Source organism: Canis lupus, chromosome 7, assembly GCF_003254725.2.
Source record: "Canis lupus dingo isolate Sandy chromosome 7, ASM325472v2, whole genome shotgun sequence".
NCBI classification, from domain to species: domain Eukaryota; kingdom Metazoa; phylum Chordata; class Mammalia; order Carnivora; family Canidae; genus Canis; species Canis lupus.
Window position 1 is genome coordinate 21,285,786 of NC_064249.1, and position 22,121 is coordinate 21,307,906.

At 40.1% G+C, this 22,121-nt stretch overlaps 1 protein-coding gene across 4 annotated transcripts in view; it reads right to left on the bottom strand.

The window, feature by feature from the left end:
- Positions 1-19,713, bottom strand: part of RASAL2 (RAS protein activator like 2) — a 347,793-nt gene extending 328,080 nt beyond the window's left edge. For 3 of the 4 annotated variants that reach the window (XM_025430194.3, XM_025430192.3, XM_025430191.3), the window contains exon 1: positions 19,475-19,713. In XM_025430194.3, the coding sequence (XP_025285979.1) occupies positions 19,475-19,676 (202 nt within the window). In that variant the 5' untranslated portion in view covers positions 19,677-19,713. Of the gene's footprint in view, positions 1-19,056; positions 19,248-19,474 lie in introns of those variants that run through there. The other variant, XM_025430195.3, reaches the window with a different exon arrangement.
- Positions 19,714-22,121: the final 2,408 nt, after the last annotated feature.

Here is a 22,121-nt window from a genome sequence, read left to right on the forward strand (position 1 = left end):
CTAAAATTTATATGGGCATTCAAATGGCCTAGTCAGAAACATTTTTCTTTTTTTAAGATTTTATATCTTCATTTATTTGAGAGAGAGAGAGCGCACCTGCACAAGTGGTAGTAGGGGAGGCGGGGGGCCAGCAGAGGAATAGGGAGAAGGATAATAATGCAACCTGAGATCACTACCTAAACAGAATAGACAGATACTTAATTGACTCAGCCACTCAGAAGCCCTGACCAAAATAATTTTTAAAAAGAAAAACAAAGTTAGAGGATTTATATCTGATCTCAAAACTTATTATAAAATTATAGTAATCAAAATAGTATGCTCATGAGTCAACATAGACAACAACAGAATATAATTGAGTTCGGATATAGACCCATACATATATTTGATTTTCAACAAAGATGGAAAGGCATCTGAGTGCAGAAAGAATGCTCTTTCCAAAAAATGGTTCTAGAATAGATGTCCATATTTGTTCACAAATTTCAATATTTTGCATCATATACACACAAAAAATAAAAATAAGTCACAGACCTCAAATTATAAAACCTTTAGAAAGAAACATAGGAGAAAATCTTTGTGATCTTGGGCCACACAAATATTTTTCTTCTTTTTTTTTAAGTAACTCTACAACACTCAACGTGGGGCTCAAACTCATGACCCTGAGATAAAGATTTCTGATATCAAATACCAAAAGCACAACTCATAAAAGGAAAAAAAAAAATCAACATCATCAAAATTAAGAACTTGTATTCTTTGATGACACTGTTAAGAGTATGGTAAGACAAGTCACAGACCAGGGAAAAACAACTCTAAATCACATACATGATCAATGATTTTATATCCAGAATATATAAAGAATTCATGTAACTCAATAAGACAAGCCCAATTTTCAAATGGACAAAGAGGGATACCTGCGTGGCTCAGTAGTTAAGCATCTGCCTTTGGCTCACAGCATGATCCTGGAGTCCCAGGATTGAGTCCCACATCAGGTTCCCTGCATGGAGCCTGCTTCTCCCTCTACCTATGTCTCTGCCTCTCTCTCTGTGTCTCTCATGAATAAATAAAATCTTTTTAAAAAAATAAAAAATAAAATGCACAAAAGATTTTACATCTAACTAAAATAATGTCTGATAAACACATGAAAAGATTATTAGTCATCAGAAAAATCATTAGTCATCAGAAAAAAATGCAAATTAAAACCACAACTGGTATCACTACATACTTTTTAGAAGGGCTAAAATTTAAGACTGACCATACCAAGTGTTGGTAAGGCAGTGAAATTCGAACTGTCACACTCTGCATACTGTACCTAGTAAAATAGTATAAGTATTTAGGAAAACAGTTTAACAGTTCCTTAAAATGTTAAACATATGCCTACCATATGACCCAGTTGTTCCACTCTTAAGTATTTTCCCAAGAAAAATAAAAGCATACATCTATACAAAGACTTGTACACAAATGTTCACAGAAGCTTTATTTCTAATAGTCAAAAAAATGGCAACAATCCAAATGTTCATCAAAAGGTGAACTGACAGGAGTGCCTGTGTGGCTCAGTCAGTGAAGCATCTGCCTTTGGCTCAGGTCATGATCCCAGAGTCCTGGGATCAAGCACTGCATTAGGCTCCCTGCTCCATGGTGCCTGCTTCTCTCTCTCCCTCTGCTTGCCACTCTGCCTACTTGTGAGCTCTCTGTGTCAAATAAATAAATAAATAAAATCCTTTAAAAAAAAAATGAACTGATCAGAACTTAAGATTATACCTCACTTCCCCTTGCTACATTGTCCATAGCTCAAAAGAATCACAGATTTTGAAAAATTATAATTTATTAGCAGGAAATAAGTTAAATTTCAGAACCAATTCACACATTTTACCATGTATGAATCATCCTCTAAGTTTCTGAGTCCTTGAAATACAAGCCTCAGGATAGGTTTAATTATAAAGCATAGGGTAGCCCAGGTGGCTCAGCGGTTTAACGCCGCCTTCAGCCCAGGGTGTGATCCTGGAGACCCGGGATCCAGTCCCTCATAAGGCTCCCTGCATGGAGCCTGCTTCTCCCTCTGCCTGTGTCTGTTCCTCTACCTCTCTCTCTCTCTGTGTCTCTCATGAATAAATAAATAAAATCTTTAAAAAAGTATTATAATTATAATAATCATAAAGCATATATACTACAAGGAAAGCCAGACTGAAGAGGAACTAAGAGGAAAGCAGGTAAGACCTACCAAGAGGCCACGGGTCCTGGGCTTTTACAGAAGAACATGTGAATTCTATAAATATCCTAAAATATATGCTATCTGGCCAAACTCTGATCAATGTTTGGCTTTGCCTGGCTCTATAAAGGTGGATCCTCTTTTTAGAATTAATATTAAATTGGAAAGCCACCTGAAATTTACATCCTGGAATTAATAAGGCTATGACCCCGATGAACACAACTCGTGGTTCTTCTTCTTCTTTTTTTTTTTTTTTATTCATGAGACAGAGAGAGAGAGAGAGAGAGAGAGAGAAGCAGGCAGGCAGAGACACAGGCAGAGGGAGAAGCAGGCTCCATGCAGGGAGCCCGACATGAGACTTGATCCCGGGTCTCCGGGATCACACCCGCAGGCCGAAGGCGGCACTAAACTGCTGGGCCACTGGGGCTGCCCTAACTCGTGGTTCTTAAGACAATGTGGTCTCTTAAATTTTGGCATTCTCAGTGGCTTGGTTAAACAGACAAGCCTAAAAAGGCATGCTTTTCTTCAAAAAACAAACACGCAATTTTCCTATTTTGTATTACTGCTAAAAATACATAAATTTTAGATAGCTAACGGACTTGTTTAATCTTTTTTTAAATACAGAAATATCATGGGACGCCTGGATGGTTCAGTAAGGATCCAACTCTTGATTTCAGCTCAGGTCATGATCTCAGGGTCATGAAATCAAGCCCCACATTGGACTCTGCGCTTGTTTAGAATTCTCTTTTCCGCCCCCTCCCCCCCCACCTCGCTCATGTGCTTTCTTCCTGTCTCTAAAAAGAAAAGGAAAAGAAAGAAATATCACACTACTCACCCACACACAGCTTTCTTATGTTATCTACGATTAATAGAACTTGGACAACTCTACAAAAAAATTCAGTAACATCATAACATCCAAAGCACAGCTAGCCAATCAAATGTCATTGGTTTACAGTTATGGTGGTATATAAAACATATAGATAAACTACAGGTTCAAGGTTCAAATTAAAAAACACCACACTTTATGCTCCTTGTAGTAACAGTTTTGAATTTTTATAGATGAGAAGCCAAATTATATAGCAATTAAGAATATAACTCAATAGCAAACCACCTGGATTCAAATCCTACATCAGGGCAGCCTGGGTGGCTCAGCGGTTTAGCGCCACCTTCAGCTCAGGGCTTGATCCTAGCGACCCAGGATCGAGCCGCATCGGGCTCCCTGCAAGGAGCCTGCTTCTCCCTCTGCCTGTGTCTCTGCCTGTGTGTGTCTATCATGAATGAATAAGTAAATAAAAATCTTTAAAAAAAAAAAATCCTACATCAGCCATTTACTTGCTATACACCATGAGCAAGTTCCTTTACATCTTTATGCTTCTGATTCCTCATCTACAAAATAAGGATAATAACAGCATTTACTTCATTGTGTATTCATGAAGATTAAATAAATTCATAGGCATAAAACACCCAGAACTGTGCCTGGCTCATAATAAGCACCCAAGAAGTTTTACTTTGTCACTATTGTTGTTGCTACAATTATAGTCATGATTGGCAGTGTTACTAGAGTTAAGTTTAATACATAGGATAATTAACACTATCACTGACAATTTAAAAAATACAAATATATCTACTAAGAACTAATTTAAAACAAGGATTTGAAAAGACAGTTTTCTAAATAAAATATAAAAATGGCCAATAAGCACATGAAAAGATATCTACCACCACTAATCATGAGGAAAATGAAAATCAAAACCACAATGAGACACCACTTCACACCTACTAGGATGGCTATATCAAAAGGAATGGAAAATAACAATAAATAAGTGTGAGCAAGAATGTGGAGACATGGGAACCCTTGTGCATTACAGTAGGAAAACAAAAAAAGGTACAGATATATGGAAGGTTTGGCCATTTCTCAAAAGGTTAAACAGAACTATCACAAGATCCAGCAATTCTACTCCTAGGTATATATCCAAAAGAACTGAAATTAAGTTCTCAATGAGATACTGGTACACCAGAGTTCATAGAAGCATTATTCACAATAACCAAGAGATGGAAATGACTCAGTATCCATCAACAGATGAATGGATAAACAAACAAATATTATTTGGCCATTAAAAGAATGAAATTTTGATATAAGCTACAAGAAGATGATATATGCCACCTTGAAGACAGGTTTAGTGAAATAAGCCAGACATAGAAGAACAAATATTGTATGAGTCTACTTGTATGAAGTACCCACAATAGGCAAATTTATAGAGACAGGAGGTAGAACAGAGGTTACCATGAACTAGTAGGAGGGGAAAGGGACAGTTATTGTTTACTAGGTACATAGTATTTGTTGGGGGTAATGAAAAAAACTTGAGTATAGACAGTGTGAGGATTACACAACATTGTGACTGCATTTTTAAAAAATTTTTTTACAATACCCAACATGGGGCTCAAACTTACAACCCCAAGATCAAGAGTCCCTGAACCATCCAGGTGCCCCAGGATTATATTTGAATTGTACACTTACAAATGGTTAAAATGAAATTTAGTATGTATATTTTACCACACACAAAGAAAAAGGATCTATTGGTTATTCCACTCAACATTTTCACTTTTATTGCTGCAGTTCACCACTCAAGAACTTGATATCCATTCTTAACTATATGACTCTGAAAGAGCAGAGATATATTAAGAACAACTGCAAAATCTAAAACAATTTAGAAAAGAGTTAAAATGCTACTTTAAACAGTTTGTGATACATTTTAACACAAATATATTAAATTAGAAACAGTAACTATGAGCTTAGACAAAAGAGATAGGGTAATCTTTCAAAAAAAGGGGGGGGGGGGACTGGATTGGAACTCAGATTCAACCTTACCCAGATTCTAATCCTACTTGATTTCATGATTTCTTCCCCAAAAAACTACTTACCATGTTTCATAAATTTGTTGAAAGAAAAACAGGATATTTGAGATTACAGGGAAAAAAAGCAATTTTGTAAAAACAGAATTTTATATAATATGCTTATAGGTAAATGGAATAACATTACCAATTACATAAGAGAAACATCATTGCTAGGTAAGCTTCAGAAAAAGAAAGATTATTGGCCAATAGATATAATAATACCTCTTCAAGGTGACACTCTGGCCTGACAATCAAGGTATATACCAAAAACACAATCTGGGATGCAAGTAACTAAAAATCTCCTCTTAGGACTTTCTGACTTAAAACAGTAAGAAAAATGGCCATGTCAAATCTTCTGGATTACCTTTCCATATCAATAGGAAATCACCACAGGATGATACTGTTCTTTCTTAACCATGTTATCAAGCTAGATTAATAAATAAGCATATAGGGACACCTGGGTGGCTCAGTGGTTGAGCGCCTGCCTTCAGCACAGGGCAAGATCCTGGAGTCCTGGGATCGAGTCCTATATTAGGCTCCCTGCATAGAGCCTGCTTCTCTCTCTGCCTATGTCTCTGCCTCCCTCTCTTTCTGTGTCTCTCATGAATGAATGAAATCTTTAAAAAAAAAAAAAAAAAAGCATGTAAACCTTCATTTCTATAAAAAGGAAAACTATGAAGTCTTTATGAAACCAGAAAATATGAAAGATAAGGTCTTCTCTTAGATACTGAAACATGTATTTTGTTAGTAGCTATTGTCCTGGCTATCTTCTTCAAGGTCTGTTTATTGCTACAAACTAGTCACCAACCACCTGAGCAAAACAAGCCCATTTCAAACCCATTTCAAAATAGGAACATGCAGTAGAAAGGCCTTGGGTTCCTCACTCAGAGGCATTCTTGAAATTTACTAAGAATTGTATGTAGTGAAGCCTAAGGGAATCACAGAAGCAAAATAAATATATATTATATCCTGCTCAAATTTAATTCAAATACAATTTCCTAAGAGCCTCCACAATATTAACTGGATATAGATTCCTAGTTTCACACTCAAATTGTTCTATATCATTTTAAAATGTAAACTACTTTGTTCCTATTTGCTCCTTTCCGACTTAGTTAGGCAAGCTTATAATTATATAATAATCATATTATTCATTATATATAATTCATGCTAAATGAAACAGCTAGCTGATAAAAGAAAATGTGGATAAAGAGGATCCCTGGTTGGCTCAGTGGTTTGGCACCTGCCTTCGGCCCAGGGCATGATCCTGGAGTCCCAGGATCAAGTCCCACGTCGGGCTCCTTGCATGGAGCCTGCTTCTCCTTCTGCCTGTGTCTCTGCCTCTGTGTGTGTGTGTGTGTGTGTGTGTGTGTGTGTGTGTGTGTTTCTCATGAATAAACCAATAAAATCTTAAAAAAAAAGTTTATTAAAAAAAAATGTGGATATGAATCCAACTATATAGAATTCTGGAAAAGGCAAAACCAAGGAGGCAGAAATGTAAGTGGCTGCCATGGGTTAGGGGGTAGGGGATATGGAGAGGTGAATAAACAGAGCAGAGGATAAAGGGCAATGAAAATATTCTGTAGGAAGGGCACCTGGCAGCTCAGTGGGTGGAGCATGCAATTCTTGATCTTGTGGTTGAGTTTGAGTCCCATGTTGGTATAGAGATGAATTAAAAAATAAAATTGAAGATGGGCAGCCCGGGTGGCTCAGTAGTTTAGCACTGGCTTTGGCCCCGGGTGTGATCCTGGAGACCCAAGACTAAGTCCCACGTCGGGCTCCGTGCATGGAGCCTGCTTCTCCCTCTGCCAGTGTCTGTGCCTCTCATGAATGAATAAATAAAATATTTTTTAAAAATAAATAAAACAAAATAATAAAATAAAATTGAAGGAAGGAAGGAAAGGAGGGAGGGAGGGAATACTCTGTATGATGCTAAAATAGTGGGTACATACCACTCATTTGTCCAAACCCACATAATGTATACACCAAGAGGGAACCCTAATATGAACTACAAATGATGCGTTAACATAGGTTCATCAACTGTAAAAAATGTGCCACTCTGGTCAGAGATGTTGATAATAGGGAAGGCTATGCAGATGTGGGGACAAGGAATATACAGGAAATGTCCATACCTTCCTCTCAATTTTTTTTTTAAAGATTTTATTTATTCATTCATAGACACGGAGAAAGAGGCAGAGACACAGGCAGAGGGAGAAGGAGGCTCCATGCAGGGAGCCCGACGTGGGACTTGATTCCGGGTCTCCAGGATCACACCCCAGGCTGCAGTAGGCGCCAAACCTCTGCACCACGGGGACTGCCCCCTTCCTCTCAATTTTACTGTGAATCTAAATCTGCTCTAGAAAAGTCAAGAAAGAAAGAAAAGAAAGAAAGAAGAAAGAAAGAAAGAAAGAAAGAAAGAAAGAAAGAAAGAAAGAAAGAAAGAAAGAAAGAAAGGAAGGAAGGAAGGAGAAAAGAAAATTTGGTTAATGGTTAATTAATGGTCTTTATAAACTATGATTTTGCAGAGACTAATTTTTCTACTCTTTTTTTTTCTGAAGAAAAGATTTTCAGTTAATTTTGTCCTTAATGTTAGTTCTTGTTGCCACTCCTTGAATTAGACACTAATTATATAAGTACTATATAAGACATACAACGTAGTTGTTCATCCAGCTAAGACTAAATGACCCTATATTCAAATCATGTTCAAAAGAATTTTCATGAATGTCACTTCCTTCTTAATACTCTAAGAAACAAAGAGTAGAAGGAGGACACCAACAGCTGAGATGAAAGCCACCAACTACGTTCTTAGAGTTATTTGAACCATTATATATCTATATGTCAGGTTATTTCAGCTGGATTCTAACGTAGCATATAAATAAAGCCATGGTCATGGATTTGACCCTCTAGCAGACCAATTGCTTTGACTCTATCTATACTCATGTCCTTCCCTCCTTCATTTGGAAATACACCATTAATGAAAAAGAATACCATTAGAAAAACAACTCCATTTTTGTTTTCGTGGGTTTTTTGGGGGGGGGGGGGGGGGTTTAAAGATTTTATTTATTTATTCATGAGAGACACAGAGAGAGAGAGAGAGAGAGGCAGAGACAGGCAGAGGGAGAAGCAGGCTCCATTGCAGGGAGCCTGACGTGGGACTCGATCCTGGGTCTCTAGGATCAGGCCCTCGGCTGAAGGCGGTGCTAAACCACCAAACCACAGGGGCCGCCCAGCAACTCCATTTTTGAAGGGCAGTGTTATTAGCATTACTCTGAGGACTTTTAATACGTGCTAAATAATGCTTAAGGCACCACATGAAATCTATATAAAAATACTTCAATGTGCTGAAAGTAGCAATATATAAAGTAGGATTTAAATTATGAGCCATAATTTCACATATTTGTGGTAGAATTGCTCTCTAGGAAGGTCACACCAATTTGGCACCAAGTCTCAGGCCTTTAAAAAACACACTCTTCTAGGAATTCAGCCTAAGAAAAACAGAAGTTCAATTCAAAGATTTGTGCACAAAGACAATCAGACTATGAATATAAAAATTTAGGAAAATGTTAATGTCTAAAATAGGATAATGGTTAAATAAGTTGTGTTAAATTAGACTCATTAATAAATTATATTTTTATATTATAAAAGTTGAGTAATAAAACAGTGTGATACTGACACATCAGTATAGACAGACCATTAGAACAGAGTAGGAAATCCTGAAAGAAACCAAAATATAAATGGTAGTCTATTAGACGATAGAGAAGTCATCTTGAATCAGTGGAGAAAAGATGGATTATTCAACAAATAGTGTTAGGACAACTGGAAAACCATCTTTCTAAAAATGAAATTGTATCTATATCTCAAACCTTATAGCAAGATGAATTCCAAATGGATCAAAGATTTAAATGTAAAAAGTGGGGATGCCTGGGTGGCTCAGTGATGAGCATCTGCTTTAGGCTCAGGTCCACTGCCTTTGGCTCAGGTCATGATCCTGGGGTCCTGGAATGTGTCCTGCACTGGGCTCCCTGCAGGGAGCCTGCTTCTCCCTCTGCCTATGTCTCTGCCTCTCTGTGTCTCTCATGAATAAATAAATAAAAATATTTTTTTAATTAAATAAATGTAAAAAATGAAAACAAAAAAGTACTTGACAAACCATGGAAGAATTATTTTATAACCTCAGAATAGGAAAGGCCATGCTAACTATAGCATAAAGTCCAAAAGCCATAAAAAAACAAGACTGATACATTCAACTGTATGAAAAGAATTTCTTGTAGAGAGGCAAAGAAAAGACAAATGAAGATACTGGCAACTCAATACAGGTAAAAGCCTTCTTATTTAATAAGGAGTTCTACAAATCACTAGGAAAAAGATCCAACAACCCAATAAAAATGGGCAAAAATATGTACAATTCACAGACAAGGACATATTTAAATGGCTCTGTAAGGCATTCAATGTAAGAGATATGAAAAATTAAACTATTTTCATCATTTAGATTGTCACATATTCAAAAATTCTTGATAATTCCCTATGTATAGAGACAGGCATCCTGATACACTGCTGGTGAAATATAAATAGTTACAACCTATAACAAGAGCAACTTGTGAATATCTTTCAAAATTATAAGTACATATATCTTTGACCTAGCAATTCTATGACTTTTTCTTACAAAAATATTTATACACAAGCAAAATGGCTTATATTCAAGATTATTCACTGTATTATCACTTATACCAGCAAAACTTGGGGACTGGTTAAATAAATTATGATTCATTCAGTCACAAAAAGAATGAAGAACTGCTTTACAAACTGACAGGAAACTATGTCAAAAATATTTTAATAAGTGTGTATAGAGAGAGGGTATGAGGCAGAAATAACACAAGGTGCAGATAAATTCTTATAACGGGTTATCATTTGTGTTAAAAAGGAGAAAAAAGCATACACAGAGTAAAAACTATGATAATATCAATTCAGATATAAAGCAATTAACAACTGGCTCCAGACCCCCAGGACTCCCAGCCAACTTCCTTTGCAGGCCTGCTCCAGTCCATTCATTAACTTCAAAAAAAAACATGACCTTGCATTTTTATGAACGAAATTTTTTGGATCCCACTCTTGGTAGAATTTTTATATACCTATCTATTTATCTGTTTTTCTGGGCAGGGAATAGGTATGGAAAGATACACAAGAATTTCAAACATTTATTGATTGTGTGGAGTGAACAATGATTGCGAGCCAGATGGTAAGTAAGTGAGGGGTAAGGAGGAGGGGGTGAGAGAGACCTCATGGAATATCCTCTTATATCTTTTGAATATTGAAAGATGCAAATGTCTACCTATTTTTTTACTTAAATTTATAAATAAAAATATATTTGAAAAGTTTTCAACATTTTTAACAACTAAGAAAACACACTGTTAGAAATAAGGCAGAATTTAGGGACTCCTGGGTGGCTCAGTGGTTGAGCATCTGCCTTAGGCTCAGGGCATGATCCCAGGGTCCTGGGATCCAGTCCCCCTTCTCCCCCTGCATTGGGCTCCCTGCAGGGAGCCTGTTTCTCCCTCAGCCTATGTCTCTGCTCTCTCTCTCTGTCTTTCATGAATAAATAAATCTTTTAAAAAAAGAAGAAAAGAAAAGAAAAAAAAGAAAAGAGAAAAGAAAAGAAAAGAAAAGAAAAGAAAGAAAAGAAAGATGTAAAATATATGCAATATGATAGCAAATACATACAAAGAAGTACATTTTTACACAGAAAAGACAGGGATAAAAATATAACAAAATATTAAAAGAATAGTTATCTCTCAGAAGTGTAATTACAAGTGACTTTAATTTTCTTTGGATTTTCCTATAATTCAAATTCTTTACATTAAGCACTATTATATTCATAGTAAGAAAAAAGGCATTAATTTATTTTTTTAAAAGATTTTATTTATTTATTTATTCATGATAGTCACACAGAGAGAGAGAGAGAGAGAGAGGCAGAGACACAGGCAGAGGGAGAAGCAGGCTCCATGCAGGGAGCCCGACGTGGGATTCGATCCTGGGTCTCCAGGATCATGCGCCGGGCCAAAGGCAGGCACTAAACCACTGCGCCACCCAGGGATCCCAAGGCATTAATTTATAACGTGAATCAGAGAGGTTAGAAATTAAAAGAGAAGGTAGAAACTTATTAGGTATCATCCAGGTTTCTAAGCATCACAAATGAAACATTTAAATTTCCTTAAAACATTACTTCCAATTACAAAATAGAGGATTTATGGATAAAAAATTTAGAGATGAAAAATATCTAATCTGTCTTCTACTCTACCTCTTAAGAATCACACTATAAGATTATTTCATCCCCCTACTTTCTGAATGTTTTGTCCATTTTTGTTTTCTGTTACCTAGGTAATGGTACTTCCAGCATTTCCCTTCAAGACTGTGAAACTAACAATCTGGTATTTCTCACTGTCCAGCTTTCCTGACCTTAAGCTTTGAAAGGCCATCTCCCTAAGGGCACGCAGTAAGATCTAGAAGCTAAAACAGGAGGCTGAGGAATCTGAGGTTAGAGTTCTAATCCTGGCAAACTGTGGAATTTGTTCTCCAATTTTGGGAATAAGCTAAACTTCCTGATCCAGTTTCCTTAATGAGGTAACTTAAAGGATTGTTCTGAAAATATTTAGGACTATCAACTTTAAAGTTTCTTTGTAATAAAAATAAATAAATAAATAAATAAATAAATAAATAAATAAATAAATAAATGTTTCTTCTTAACTTTCCACAGCATCCTTCTGAATTTTGCTTTCTTGCCTTTTGTTAAAATGTTTTCCTTTGTAAATTTTTGCTCTCCCAAACAGTATCTGCAAGTATTACCAACCTTTTGGACTCAGGGGTCCAGTAAGGAGTACTTTTAGAAAGCCTGACAACGATACAATGTGAACAGAACTTGAACACTGAAATAGCAATAAACCAACATAATAGAGGATAGAAAAATACTAAGATATGATAAAGGAAATTGTCCATGTCTATAAACACTAACAGAATAGAAAAATTTTTTTTAAGTTTTATTTATTTGAGAGAGAGGAAGAGAAAACAGGGAGAGGAACAGAGGGGAAAGGACAAGCAGACTAGCCCTTGAGCAGGGAGCCCGATGTGGGGCTTGATCCCAGGACTCTGAGAACATGTCCCGAGCCAAAGGCAGATGCTTAACCCACTAAGCCACCCAGGCGCAGAACAGAAAATTTAAATGAGATATACAAATTTTCTCTCAAAGGAAAAAAACGGGTGGCTATTGGAAATCAATACAATTTAAAATAAACAGTATATGCCTAGGCATTCTTTTGATAGTTATCTCTTGTTTCAGCGAACAACTGTCTACTCCTAATGTACATAAATGTATTGGGAAATTAACATTTCAACATTCGAAGGTAATGCCACAATCTAAGTATTGACAATTTATGGAGGCATAAGAATGCAATCAGGATCTAAATTGGACTCTTATGAGCAGAGGAGAATCAGGCAACTAACTAATGTAACCAACACTTGGTAAGGGAAGTCAAAACTTAGACTCTAACATCCAAATCTGCTGTCGAGATAAGGAAGATGACAACTTCTGTATCACAGTCTAGCAGATGAAGTTTTGTCATGCCTTCAAGGATTCCATTTTTTTTCTATTGTTTACAGTAGACCCACTAACCCTACTTATTACCTGAACCTTGGCGTATCTTTTTTTTTCTACCACTTGCATATCAGGTACTTTTTGATGGCTGCCTTCTTCATTAGAAAATAAGCTACATTAAATCTATAATGGGTTCTTTACCTACAGGTCTTACGAAGCACTTGATAGCTTTTAGGAAGAAAGGTGTTTTTACCAACATCAGAGAGCAATTATCCCTCTGCCAAGACAGAGTGAAGCAATTTCGGTAGTGCCCTCAGTACACTTTAAACTCCTCCTCCTGGTAACAAGACCAAACACCTCTCTTGTTACTTAAAAGTTATTCCAATAGGGAGGGACAAGGGAGCAGACAACTGAATTTTTTCTGGATTAACTCGGGCATTAGTTGAATGCTTTTTTGTGGTTCACCTACTTTAAAAGGTGGTCAAATCACTCTGTGCTACTGAAGAGAGCAACTGCAAAGAACAATTACATAAATCCTCTGCTTCAACTTACCTCATCCTTCTTTCTAATGAAAGAAAGCATTAGAAACCACTGCCTTGCCACCGCTTCCTTAGTAATCTTAGTAAAACCTACTTGCTTTGTCATGTGAATTCCTTTTCTTCCTTAGAAAATCCGAGAAATTTATTTCATTCAACATAATGACACACGATTGTACATCATTTTTTAAAGTACAGGCACTGATTTTTACAATGTAGAAAAGATAAAGGCACTCCTGTTAAGTGAACTATTCTCAAACAGGTGTAGTCTAGAACTTTGCATTATTTAGTTCAGAAAATTTGTACATACCCTCAATTCCATACCTGTAATTCCTAAGTCCAAAAAGCTGTGAAAACACTTTCTTCATAACTTCTTCAGCAGTAAAATCTGACCTTCAATGACACACCACTATATATAGCCTTATACCATACTTTGTGTGGATTTTTACTGAACTGTAGGAATATTAGCATGATTGATTCCTGGATGTTGCTCCAGATCCCACTAAGGGGCTTATGTCACTGTATACATAGCACATTTTCTAAAATAAAAAAAAAAAAATTGGATTCTGAAACACTCTAGTCCAAATGGTTATGGAAAAGAGACTATGGATGTATAGTTCTATTCTTCAAAAATATTTTCAATCTTTGAAAATGAAATAGCAATAAAGCAACATAATAGAGGGTAGAAAAATACTGATATGATAAAGGAAATTGTCCATGTCTATAAACACTAAAAGAACAGAAAATTTAAATGAGATATACAAATTTTCTCTCAAAAGAAAAAAAGGGATGGCTATTGGAAATCAACACCACAATTTAAAATAAACAGTATATGCCTAGCCATTCTTTTGATAGTTATCTCTCGTTTCAGCGAACTGTCTACTAATGTACATAAAATGTATTGGGAAATTAACATTTCAACATTCAAAGGTAATGCCACAATCTAAGTACTGAACTCAAGCTTAAGATCCCAAGAATTGGGGATCCCTGGGTGGTGCAGCAGTTTAGCGCCTGCCTTTCTTTGGTCCAGGGCGCAATCCTGGAGACGTGGGATCAAATCCCACGTCGGGCTCCCGGTGCATGGAGCCTGCTTCTCCCTCTGCCTATGTCTCTGCCTCTCTCTCTCTCTGTGTGTGACTATCATAAATAAAAATAAAAATTTAAAAGATCCCAAGAATTGCTAATATAATTTAATAATAATTATAATACAATTATTATATAATTATAATAATAATAAAAGTTCAATTAATAGTATTTGAGGAAATTAAGACACTTAAGCAACGTGAACATGTTTTGGGATATATTGGGTACACATTCACTGATTTTCTTCAAGCAATCAATTAGCTAGAGCACAAAACTTAAAACAACTTTCATCCACACATTAATACAAAAAGGGAGTCATGCCTGGGGTACATATTTAAGACATGTAAGAATGAGTGATTCACTGAGAATATGCAAAGTTAATTATGTTAAGAACATTTCGTATAAGGCCAGTGAATTAGTCACATCTAATTCATACTGGACCAAAATGAAACAATTTCCTGAACTTGTTACTGGTTGCAGTGTTTTAAGCAAATATAGAGGCATATTATCTAAAAATGCAATGAAATATATCTCATCTTTGTCTTTATTCATGAAACATAAGCAAAACTATTTAATACAAACAGGGGAAACCGCCCCCTATATCAATTCATTTCTAGGTTCATGAGAAATTTTTACCAAATTCTCATTATCACATGTCTAGAATTATATGGCATATGATGCAGTATGATTCTTTCTGTTCTGCTTGCTGAAATTGTACCAGCCTTTAGAAAATTTCCAGCAGCTCCCTATCAGTCATCAATAAACAGTGAGTTATACACTAGCTTAATGGTAAGCAATAATGTGGATGTTATTTATTTTATTAAGTGAATATTTTAGATAAGTCCTGCTTATACTATTAAAATCAAAACCATATGATTTCTTGGTGAGCACTTTAGTGCGATAACTGTATTTCCCCTCTAGCTATACAAGAGCACATCTGTGCATGCCCTTGCAGACCTGTTATGCTGATGGGTGCAAAGCTCCAATGTAGGCCCTACTAGAGACTGGGATCTTCAATTTCTCCCAAACAGTGTCCTGCACTCGCCATCCATTCATGGTAAAGTAGTTAATTTTAATGTTCTCATTGTTTACCAGAAAGCACAGACAGTGAGGCTGGCTTTGCCGCTCCCGTTTCCTTTTGCTAGGCTGCTGCGCTTTTTCAGCCAATTGACTTTGCTTTGAGGCTATAAATATCTGAAAAATGTTCTGCATTTGATGCTCTTGGATTCTGCATCCATATTTAGCTGTTTGTGGCATGCCTTTGTTTAAGCTACTCTGCCACCCATACAATCAGTCAGGTTGAGATCTGGATGGTCAAAGGACACATGTATCAACATCCAACAGACACTGACTATGAGCAAGGTACCAATCTGCTAGACATGGTGACAATGAAGGGGGTGGCAAGATAGGAATACAAAGACAAACAAGAGAGACTTCCTGGTATCAAATATTTTATAGTCTTGACAGGGCACAGGCACAACTTATTATAAAACTGTAATAAAACAAATGGAACATTTTACAACTAAAAGAAAATGAAGGACAGGGCAGCATAAATATTTTCTTTTAGCTATGTCTCAAAGAGATGCATTTGTCTTCTAAATATACATCTACCTATTTTAAAGCTCTGACAGATTCCAAAAAAAAGTTTTCTAATCCTGGCAATATACAAAACTCTGAATACAGGTATTATCAACAAAACAGTCGATAGCAAACTCAAAACAGTGCCTAGTCTTCAAATTTCATGAGGCGAACTAACAAAATATTATTTCCAAAAGTTTCTGTTAAGATATTCAGGTTGGGGGGGGAGGGGTGTTAGTGCCATTTTGATTTTTTTTTTGCATGTTTGCATGTTGATTTCAAACATATTGTAGAGAATGTGTACCATAGCCAGAAGCCAGGAGCACTTAATACAGCTCTTACTTTGTACCCTTTTAAAGTCCACATGGCTATTTCAGGTTAGTGCTCAAAACTGAATAAGCTTCACCTAAACAAGATCCCCATTTTCTCCACCTTCCTATCTTGTCAAAACATTCCAAACAAATATACATCTGCCTTCAACATTCCTGCTTTCACAACTAAGTTCACTGACCTTTTGATAAAAGTGCTCCTCAGAAGCCCCTGATAATCATGATTTAAACTCATTAAGGGCTTTCTTGGGCAGCCGGGGTGGCTCAGCGGTTTAGCGAGCCTTCAGCCCAGGGCGTGATCCTGGAAACCCAGGATCGAGTCCCACGTCGGGCTCCCTGCATGGAGCCTGCTTCTCCCTCTGTCTCTGCCTCTGCCTCTTTCTCTGTGTCTCTCTTGAATAAATAAATAAAAATCTTTAAGAAAAACAAAAGGGGGGAGAGGCTTTCTTGATGCTTGTCCCCAAGAGTCAGACTGGAATTGGTAGGCCAAGTAATAGGTAAAATAATAGGGCAGGCCACAGAATCAGACAACTCTAAAGCTAAAATGGACCACAGATGCCAATTAGTCCAGATTTTACATTTTATGTAGAAACCTAGAGCCACAGAGTTAAAATTACTTACCCAAAGTTAGACAACCAATTTGTGGCAAAGAGAGAATGAAAACTCCAGTTCTCAATCCCCAGTTGTATACTCTAGACTAGATTCCCAGTTTCTGAATTTCCTTTAAAAACATTAGCCGACACTCATCAAAGTCTCCTTAAATTGTGTAGAAGAACCTAAGTGTTCCAAAACAATCAAGATTGTGAACACACAAAATAAACAAGTAAACAAAAAAAAAAACCAAAATGAACTAGTGTTTTCCAAATCGATTTTCCACATTCTATTATTTTTATTTCAAAAGCTTTTCAAAGAGTTATGCAATAGGCAACTTAAAAACTAGCTAAGGACACAGAGAAGCCAAGAATCATTCAGATAGTTTTGGAGTATTTACATTAAACTAAAGACAACAAAGTAGTATCCAGGATGAACTGCCTTAGAGGAAGGAAAGTATAAGTACACTAAACAGTAAATTAAAACATCTGGTTAATTGATAGGAAAAGCAAAAAAGTTACAATGCTGTGGAAAGTCTGCAACTTGACACTGACATGCATAGTACATGTGAGTAGAGAATATATGTATGCATATTTATATATACTTAAAAATATACACATATCTGTATGTATATATATGCATACACACCACACACCACTCACAAATCTACCCCTAAAAATGAGCAACAAAAACATGCACCTATTTTTATGGGTTTCATGCAAAGAACAATGATTTATGTTAGGTCTTGGGGGGGGGGGGGGGCCTGGGTGGCCCAGTGGTTGAGCATCTGCCTTTGGCTCAGATCCCGGGGTCCTGGAATCGAGCCCCACATCAGGCTCCCCTCAGAGCCTGCTTCTCCCTCAGCCTAGGTCTCTCCTTCTCTCTGCATGTCTATCATAAATAAATAAATAAATAAGTAAGTAAGTAAATAATAAATAAATAAATATCTTTAAAAAAAAATTACGCAAGGTCTGGAATACCCAGACAGAATACTTTTGGACACTGAAATACCAAATTATCATAAATACATATTCTCACAGTAACACGACCCTATCTCTGACTTTATGTAAAAAGCAATGTGCCAGAGAAGTGTGTAATGATAAAGAGGAGGATAGGATGGAAAAACATTCTAACTACAATATACTCCAATTCGAGTTCATTTTCAGGTTCTTGTCAACCTTTGTTATAAGCTATCGGATAAATGGGATCAGCAGGTGGATGGGAAATCAGGCACTCAAGTTTTTAATCTGCTGAGAATGAACTGGATGACCTTACATCATCTCCTACTTCTTTGCTTTAATTCTTTCAGTTACTTAGAACAACATCAAAGACCATGTATAAGCACCGAGCAAAATATAAAGTGGTACATACATAAATCCTTAAGAAGTGGTTGTAAGAACTACAGGATTTTTACAATTGAAAGGGCCATTAAGAGATTATTTAATCCAATTCATTCGTTTTACAGATGAAGAATCAGAGGTTCAAAAAAAAAGTGACCTGATCTACCCCAAATCACATAGCCACTTACTGGCAGAACCAAGACAAAAACTCAAGTCTCTGGACTCCTCTTTCTGTGATCTTTCTCCTAATGATGGACCTGAAGTCTTGAAATCAACCAAAAACCATCCAGAGAGAGAACTTCTAAGTCTTGGTCCCTCTTGAATAGTAATCACATACCTTCTTCAGAAGGATGAAGGAAAAAGGCATAATGTACTGATCACTATAGGCTTCAATGCACATGACTGGAGGATAACATCTTAACGTCGTCTTTGATCCCAGGTGCTTCAAATTTGCCCTCTTGGAGTCAGCGACATGGCTAATGTCTTGTGCCCACGTGAGCTAAGTGATAAACATCTTGACTGTTTCGATATTTTGGAAAGCCACAGCTCGATCCCTGAATTCCAAGCTATAAATCCTTGGGCTAGGAGTTCTGAAAACCAGCACCGGCTTCAAGGCTGCCACAAGGCTCACCCTAATAGAATCTCATCATTCAGTTTTAATTAAAGAGGTGGTTACTAGGAATGCAGAAAGGGAAAGTTTCAGTGTGTTCATCACTTTTAACTTGCTGAGTCGCAGCCGCAGCCCGGTCGCTTTCACAAAACGAGAACCAGAAACAATAGTGCCATCTGACACCATCCCGCACCCCTTGGACCGACTAACTGGTGGCCTTTGGGAGAGTGAGTCTCGGAAAGAGGTTACGGGCCAGTCTGTTCCCACCAAATTAATATTTTCGGTCATTCTATGTTTATTTTGCCGTCTTACCCACTGCTAAGCTATTCCGTAGTAGCTCGGTTTGCAGCCTCGCCTCACTCAAGGAGAAAGACATGAAAACTCGGCTCGCTTGATTTCACGGGGCGTCCCCGTCCGACCTCCTTGAAACCGGGTGACAGTGCCCCCTCCAGCTTAGCGCCTGACTCTGAGGTCTGCGTGGTTGGACGGCACCTGAAAACGTCCTGCGGGCGTCCGAAAAGGTCCAAAGACCGTACGGCAGGACGCCTCCGCTCAAGCGCTACTCTGGAGAAACTTGGCGGACGCGCACGCCGGGACAGAAAGGGAGGGGGTGCGGGGCACGACCCGGGACGGCCGGGGTCGGGGGACCGGGGGCCCGGGGGGGCCTGGGGGCGGGGGCGGGATCGGCCGGAGCGCCGACGCCAGCCCTCCGACGGCCTGCGGTCCTTACCGTACACCCGGACCCAGCTCTGCTGCTGGCACACCGACTCCAGAAGGATCCGATCCAGCATGCCCCCGGCCACGGCCCCGCCGACGGGGAGAACCGCTTCCAGCTCCTCCGGCGGTATCGGCGAGTCGGACTCCAGCGCCGGGAACATGTCCGGCCAGGACAGCGCCTCGGCGGCTCCTCCGGACGACGGGGAGAGCTCCATGGTGCCCGGGAGGGACGCGGCGGCGGCGGCGGGGGCGGCGGCGGGAGCGGCGGCGGGTGAGGCGGCGGGTGAGGCGGCGGGTGAGGCGGCGGCGGGGCGGGCGCGCGGCTCCGCGCCCGGCCTGCGGGAAGGGGAGGAGGAGCGCGCGGCGGCGGGGCAACGACCCGAGCGGCTCACCTCCTTCCCCGCCGCCCACTGCCCGCGGCTCGGGCGCCGCAGCCCACCTGCAGCCGGCGGGCGGGACCCGGGCCGGGAGGCGGATCCAGCGTGGCCCGGGCCGGGGGTGGGTCCGGGTCCGGGTCCGGGGCTCAGGTGTGGGTCCCCCCCGGGACGGGCGGCGCGCCCGCCTGCCCCCCCCCCCGCGGAGCCGCCTAGCTCAGCGCCGCCGGCGTCCCCCGCGGCCGGACCGGGCTGGGGCCGGGGATGGAGTGCGGCCGGGCGGGGCAGGGCTGGGGGCGTCGCCGCCAGGGGCCGCCCCCTCCGACCGGCTCCCGCCGCCGCCGCCGCCGCCGCCGCCGCCGCCGCGCCTCCGAGCGTCCGGCTCCCTCAGGGAAGGGGGGCGGTGGCCCCGGGGTCTCGCCCGCCAGTCCTCGGCCCCCACCCCAGGAACGAGCCGGCCCGCCCCCCTAACTCTCGGGACGCGCGGGTCCCGCCGCGGCTGCGGCTGCGGCTGCGGCTCCGGCTCCGGCTCCGGCTCCGGCTCCGCCACCGATCCCACAAGCCCGGCAGCCGCGGCGGTGGCGGCGGCAGGCGGCATCCCAGGGTGATAGGCCGGAGCAATCGAGGGCCGAGGGCCCGGCCGCGTGTGCAGTCGAGTAACGACGCGGAGGAGGAACTGCCACCGAAGGCAGGAAGAATCGGACTCCGAACTATTCATCGGGCCAGCCCCGCCCACTTTCCGAGACCCTCTAGCCCGCCGCCCCGCCGCGCGCGGTTCGCGGCTCCCGAGCGGCCGCTGGAAGTGGGGACGGCGCGGGGAGGCGGGGAGGAGGAGGGGTGCGGGAAATTTAAAAAGAAAAGAGCTTCCCTTCCCCGCTCTCCACCCCTTTCCCCTTCAGGTCGTTATTCATGTATTCATTTATTTATTTGCACCGACATCGCTCTCTCACTGGCGGAAGACGGGAGAGAGGCTGCTTTATGTTACAGCTGCCCTCGGGGAAACGCCTCCTTCCTGCCCCGAGGCCGGAGTTGGCGGCGGGGTCTGGCCTGCGGGATCCCTGCGCCGCAGCTGGACTTGTCATCGGTCTAGAATAGCAGGGTTACGAAGTGTGGTGTGGATGGATAGACGGGCCTCGCGAGCGCAAGAAATGCTCAAGAGCCCAGTATTAACCAAACATGTTTTTTTTTTCTTTTTTCTTTCTTTTTTTTTTTTTTTTTTGCCTTTGATCTTGGTGCAATTTATGTTGGCTTTTTTTCCTCTAATGATGTCACAAGTGTTTTATTTTTGGCCTATTTGGAAACTGTCTCCCTTGACCTTGGCTTTAACTTTTTTGCCCACCCAAGGCGGCATTCGCTAGTTCAGGTTATAGAGTTTGCTGGCAAAGTGATGATAATTTTTAAGCCGAAAAGTAGTGACTTCAACAGGGCCCTGCACATAGTAGGTCTCCACCAATGTTTCTTGAACATGCTGCTTAAAATGCTGCAGGAGTTGCACAAGTATACGGTGCGCTTTTTTGTTACCACTTTGGAGGGCATTTCCTCCCTTCCTCTTTTCGTCTTACTTTGCGAAGAGACTGGTCCGCAAGGGGATATTTTTGTTTTCTGGTCTTGTGGTATCCTGGTATGTTGTTTGGGGTTATCAAGAGCTCTAAGGATGCATTTTATAATTTTCCCCAAACTGTTTAGGGAAATAGTATTTCAAAGCAGGTAGTGACCTTCAAGATAACCTCATTCTGCCTTTTTGTTGAATGGTTGAGGACACTGAGGAGCAGCCAGGTTACCTGACAAATCAACCATCAGGACAGATAGGTCTGCAGTGTCTCAATGGTATTGCCTATTTCAACTTTGTTCCCTCACAAACCTTTTGTGATTAAGCGTGGTGGTGCATGGTGTGGTGATGCATTGGAGCAATCGTTTCTGGTATCTAAAGCCTCGATTTCTGACTATCTGACTGCATGGTCAGACTTCCAGGTCTAAATCCTCATATTCTTCAGTGCTTGAGTGGACATGGGAAGGTATTGAAGCTAGGAGATACAGGGCCCAGCACTAAACAGAGCTAGAGCATTTTTATTTATACTAAATTACTGCTGAAGTCATGGTTACAGAAGTCAGAGAGCAAGTGGATAATGGGCATCAGGTGTACAAGTTTGAGCATTCTTTATTAGTCAGTATGTAAGGTATTTATTTAGCCAAGCAATTATCTCAAAGCAGCGTGAGGAGTGGTGTATGAAACATTCACAGAGGTTTTTTTTCTCAAGCTTATTGGCTTGATGACGTCATCCATTG